At 44.7% G+C, this 6,000-nt stretch overlaps 1 protein-coding gene across 1 annotated transcript; it reads left to right on the top strand.

Moving 5' to 3' along the window:
• The first annotated feature begins 103 nt into the window (after positions 1-103).
• On the top strand, positions 104-2,896 carry LOC310798531 (P2Y purinoceptor 1-like). The gene is made up of 2 exons (XM_083661068.1): positions 104-555; positions 1,498-2,896. Exons 1-2 carry the CDS (start codon positions 194-196, stop codon positions 2,162-2,164), a joined length of 1,029 nt encoding a protein of 342 aa, XP_083517194.1. The 5' UTR covers positions 104-193; the 3' UTR covers positions 2,165-2,896.
• Positions 2,897-6,000: the final 3,104 nt, after the last annotated feature.

Here is a 6,000-nt window from a genome sequence, read left to right as displayed (position 1 = left end):
CCCCAAAGTTAGGAAGTGGGCGGACGTTTTCTTGCTTTCACATTCGGGCATGTTAGGCTACAGTAGCTGCAGCTTGTTGTCATAAAGCACAGCTGTCTCGGTGTGTGAAGACGCGTTTGGGTGGCTGATATTTTCCCGTGGTCAAAACGAGCTGCAGTCTGGGTCAAAGAAGCGACTGAGAACCAGCGGGGAGATGTCTGAGCCCTCCGGACCCGCGGCCAACGTCTCCGCCTGCGAGCGGATCAACCTGCCCTTTACGCACATTTTCCTGCCCACCGTGTTCGTCGTGGTGTTCGTGGTCGGGACCGTGTCGAACCTGTGGGGCTTGAGGAGCGTGTGCACCGGCTGGACCAAGATGGGCAACATCAACATCTTCATGCTGAACCTGGGGGTGGCCGACCTGCTCTACCTGGCCACCCTGCCCTTCCTGGTCAGCTATTACGCGCACGAGAGCGAGTGGGTCTTCGGCCAGACCTTCTGCCTGGTGACCCGCTTCTGCTTCAACCTCAATCTGTACGGCAGTATCGGCTTCCTTACCTGCATCAGCATCTACAGGTAGGCTACCTTTCCCCCCTCCAGAACGTTCCAACAACAAAGAGGTAGTAGGTATTTATCAAATAATTAGAGCAAGTTTGTACAAGCCAAGCCAGAGGAGTCAAGTTCAAGTTCAAGTTCAAGTAGCTAGTTTATTTGTCATAATGTATAATACAATGTATAAATACAATGAAATTCTTTATGCTCTGAGCACCCTCAGCCGTCCAAAGTCCATTCAGAGTTCAAATAAAAAGTAGTCTACTACAGTACTTCAATAGATTTAAAGTCGTACATTTTCGATTAGGTGCCATATACTGCTTGAGTTCAACAACAAACCCGATGAAAGCAGGGTTTGGAGTAGGGCTACTCCATATCGACAAAATCAAATATCACAATATTTTTTGATCAAACACCTCGATATCGATATCGCAATAGGCCTTGTAGGGATGACTGATTGGTGTTTTCACAAAATATAAAATAGTTTTGATAAATAAAAAATTTGATAAATACCTAATGTGGAATAACTTAGTGGATAAAGGCAACAGAACAGTAGAACAGCTCAGAAAATGACATCACTTTACTGTAATGCAGCCTTTAAAACCAGGAAAAGACAACACTTGTGCCATGCATATCATGATACAATATCCAAAATATAAGGCAATACATATAGTCTCCTATGGCAATATTGATATATTATTGATATATTGCCCAGCCCTAGTTTGGAGCCAGACCATTTAGATTTGTGGATGTGAAATTAACCAAGAATGATCAGAAGCTGAATTATGCTATCCATTCCATCCCATCAACACAAAATATATCACATGAAATACATTCATCTGTAGCCTGCATTTTTCTATTTATAAAGTCTTCCATATCTATGCAAAATAAATCTGAATGATCAAATCTTTCCAAATTCTTTAGCAGTCAATGTAATATCTTAAAGGATCCTTTTTGCATCTACAGGTACCTGGGCATCGTGCACCCCATGAGGGTGATGGGCAAAATCACCAGCGCACACTCTGTGGCTATAAGCTCTCTGGTGTGGCTCCTGGTGCTCATACAGATCCTGCCAGATATGTTCTTTGACAAGTCTGCTCCAAACAAATTGGGCGCCTGTTTCGACACCACTTCGGACGAGTCGATCAAAAAGTACCTGCCGTACAGCATCGCCTGGACCATCACCGGGTTCGCCATACCCTTGCTCATCATTTTGGTGTGTTACGGACACGTTCTCGTGGTCCTGGCCAGAAAAGGCAACGTGGAGTCCCTGCTGAAACAGCGGTGCTTGAAGCTGGTCATCATTCTGGTGCTGCTCTTCACCATCTGCTTCATCCCCTACCACGTCTTTCGAAATCTCAATTTGAAGACGAGGATTTTGAAGCAGGACGGGACTTGCCACGCCAGCTTCGACGACATCTACATCGCCCACCAGGTCAGCCGAGGCCTGGTGTGTCTGAACAGCGCCATTAACCCACTCATCTATTTAGTGGGCAATGATGATTTCCTCATGAGGTTTCATCATTGCACTAAACGGGCCCGGATGTCTGTGGCTGGCTGGACGGGAGCCATCCTGTACCGCAAGCCCGCCGAGTCAGAGTCACCGACCGCCACCTTCCACCAGCTCAACTGACAAGGTAGCAACAGACAGACAACCGCACGCCATCTAATGGCACTTGTCTTGCAAACCGAAACTTTTATAGACTAATATTGTGGCGGGCAAAGTGGAGCAATGACTGATGATGACGACTGACAAGATATTATTATTTGATGAAGGTCATCAAACTTTCAGCTGTGTTTCAAATGCATTTGTTGGGATGTTTATTTGATGCTCTCCATTCTAATGACCAAAGCCATACAAACAAGCCATATCTTGCCTTCCCAGCTGATGTCCACGGTATTGTACCACAAACTGATGTTCATATTTTGCACTTTCTCTATTCTCACTGATTATTATTGTCATTGTAAGCTTCAAAGCTGACATCATGTCATTAACTACCAACAGTGCAGACCCCTTTTGGCAAAAGGAAAATGCAACATGCTGTGGTTATGTATTGCCAGGGACTTTTTTTGTATCATGATTTGTGATGTATTGCACTATATTTGTACTGTAAAGAATATGATATATTTTTGCAATGGCTTTGTTATAACTGTCTATTATATAATAGAGGATCAATGTGGTAAGGACTTTGAAAGAGGCACTTGTCTCTGTTTTTGTTATCTGCAGCAAGAGCTGGGATTCAAACTCATGTGTATTGACTATGGAAAGCTTGAAAAACAAACAAATCTCAAGTGCCACGGCAGCAGAAGTGTACTCAGTATTTGAAGTGACAAATGTAAGGTCAATAATGGAATAAATGCTGCCTGGGCCATTAAAAAAATGATTGTATCTGTTCATATTCCATAATCTAAGACAAGTCACTTTGGCATTATATTTGGAGATGAGAACATAACCAGATATAAGCACAAAGGTTAGGAATCACAAATGAGTTCTGACTTACTGCAAATAACAGCTTGTCTTTTTCGCCCCAAACACAGATCAGGGTATCATGTGAAAGAGGAAGTAGTGCTACAACTGAGCATGACGTTCACTCATATAAATAACTGACGCTGATTACTGACTAGAACAAAGCACAGCTGCAAGAATCAGCTATACTGTTGTGATGGTTGTGCAACTCTCGTCATTATACGATAAGATAATTATGTTCTTCCCGTGCCATTTTCAGATCTTAGGCTATATTTGCAAAATGTATGTGGAACGCCATTAGCCCAAAATGTCCAAATGCCAAAAAATGTAGAAGGCCCAAATGGCCAAAAATGTAGAATTTCAAAATGTCCAAAAATGGAGCTGCGGGTCTGCAGAGGTTGACTTCTTCTGTTGATTTTCTCTCTCCTCTGCTAACTTCACAGGCCGCTGACAGAATTCCTCTGGACACTGCTGCTGGTATTTGTGCCAGTCTCTCTAAACAATTTATGTAGTGCTTGTCCAGTGTTCTAGACTTCACTTATCATTTATTGCACTTTTCCCTTTGAGGCTCGCAGGAATTGATTCCATGGGCGACAGTTCAAGGATATTTATTTGCTAATCGCAGCCATATTCTGCCATCCTTTGAAATCCACGTCTCTCTCTAAACATTCTGTGAACTTTGTTCACAAGTTCCAGCGAACTTGTGTTTGTGGTCACTCAGCCGACCCCTTTCCCGAAAGCTGTGTGCGCGCTCGCTCGCTCGCGCGTGCGTGCGTGCGTGTGCATGTGTGTGAGACAGCGTTCAGGAAAGGGTTGGCTGACCACAAACATGCAAATTTATGGCCTGAGCTGAACTCAATTGAAAACAAATGTCCTTGCAAGTATACAGATTGTACAGTATAGCCTACAGATTGTATAAGGGAGAGAAGATAATCTGCAATGGCCAAATCCTAAATCTTCCTGACCATGGAAATTCCACACACACCTAGCCTATAATGGTGATGGAAAGTGAAAGTTATTGCGTGATTTCTTATCAAAACACATCTTTACTGAAAAATAAATACATCTGCTGTCAACCTCCAAACAGATTTCCTTGGAATTCAAACAATAGCGGAGCTCCGCATCCTGTCACTCGTAATGCTAGAAAAATGAAACAAGACTGGAAGGTGGGACATCAGGGCAAAAGTTCAGTTAATGGCCCTCTTGAACCCTCAGCCTGCTCTGTCATTGTAACAAATGTGCCATTTCCAGGTTTGTTAGGAGGAATGAGTCATTAGAGCAAATAGCAAGGCTTCCTCTGGCGTGCAAATCAGATCAGGATTGTGCTATAAACAGGAAAATCTAACACAATAAGGATTTACAGTGAGGCACGTCAGCTGTTCCCTTTGCCTGTAGGTGTCACCTGCTTACAGTGAGGCACGTCCACTGTTCCCTTTGCCTGTAGGTGTCACCTGCTTACAGTGAGGCACGTCAGCTGTTCCCTTTGCCTGTAGGTGTCACCTGCTTACAGTGAGGCACGTCAGCTGTTCCCTTTGCCTGTAGGTGTCACCTGCTTACAGTGAGGCACGTCAGCTGTTCCCTTTGCCTGTAGGTGTCACCTGCTTACAGTGAGGCACGTCCACTGTTCCCTTTGCCTGTAGGTGTCACCTGCTTACAGTGAGGCACGTCAGCTGTTCCCTTTGCCTGTAGGTGTCACCTGCTTACAGTGAGGCACGTCAGCTGTTCCCTTTGCCTGTAGGTGTCACCTGCTTACAGTGAGGCACGTCAGCTGTTCCCTTTGCCTGTAGGCGTCACCTGCTTACAGTGAGGCACGTCCACTCTGTTCCCTTTGCCTGTAGGTGTCACCTGCTTACAGTGAGGCACGTCAGCTGTTCCCTTTGCCTGTAGGTGTCACCTGCTTACAGTGAGGCACGTCCACTGTTCCCTTTGCCTGTAGGTGTCACCTGCTTACAGTGAGGCACGTCAGCTGTTCCCTTTGCCTGTAGGTGTCACCTGCTTACAGTGAGGCACGTCAGCTGTTCCCTTTGCCTGTAGGTGTCACCTGCTTACAGTGAGGCACGTCCACTGTTCCCTTTGCCCGTATAGGTGTCACCTGCTTACAGTGAGGCACGTCAGCTGTTCCCTTTGCCTGTAGGTGTCACCTGCTTACAGTGAGGCACGTCCACTGTTCCCTTTGCCTGTAGGTGTCACCTGCTTGGACTTCAGGCGGGGGCAGGAATCTCAAATGCCTTTTGCATCAATGGCTGATATTTTGCGCATAAACCTTTGGGTCAGCAGCACACTATGCTGTAAGCTACACCATGCTGTAAGCTACACCATGCTGTAAGCTACACCATGCTGTAAGCTACACCATGCTGTACGCTACACTATGCTGTAAGCTACACCATGCTGTAAGCTACACCATGCTGTAAGCTACACTATGCTGTAAGCTACACCATGCTGTAAGCTACACCATGCTGTAAGCTACACCATGCTGTACGCTACACCATGCTGTAAGCTACACCATGCTGTAAGCTACACCATGCTGTAAGCTACACCATGCTTCAAATCTGTTATGGGGAACTTGGGCAAAATCTCAGCAACATCTCACATCATCAGTCCTTTGTGCTTGCAACATCAATTCACGTACATCCTGTAACGTTATCGATTGTGACATAACACTAACGGGAATGAAGTTGATCTCACACCCTCAATGTCGTCCAGACGTCGAGGTTCTGATGTAATCATCATTGCCAAGAGCCAATTGTTGCATACAACATGTTACATTATGACATATTGCATATGACAGGTTACATGTTGCATATTACATGGAAGAAAGGGCTTTACATGCATATCCCTAGGTAGAGACCTTAGGCAGCATTAAATAAGCAAAATGTGTTTATATGAATTATCCCTGGTTCCAGGTAATAATAAATAAACCATACATTAATAGTTAAATTCCATATGATTCAAACATACATAGGACAATTTTACTATTCACAGATATAAAAAATAAACAAACA

The sequence above is a fragment of the Poromitra crassiceps genome, assembly GCF_964638095.1.
Source record: "Poromitra crassiceps genome assembly, chromosome: 25".
NCBI classification, from domain to species: domain Eukaryota; kingdom Metazoa; phylum Chordata; class Actinopteri; order Beryciformes; family Melamphaidae; genus Poromitra; species Poromitra crassiceps.
The sequence above is the reverse complement of the archived record's forward strand: the minus strand, read 5'-3'. Positions and strand labels throughout refer to the sequence as shown.

What these genes read in the sequence shown, in the direction of transcription:
- LOC310798531 (XM_083661068.1), top strand. Translation starts at nt 194, where the DNA reads ATGTCTGAGCCCTCCGGACCCGCGGCCAACGTCTCCGCCTGCGAGCGG. An exon ending in ACCTGCATCAGCATCTACAG is followed by an intron (nt 556 to 1,497) that starts GTAGGCTACCTT and finishes TTGCATCTACAG; the next exon opens with GTACCTGGGCATCGTGCACC.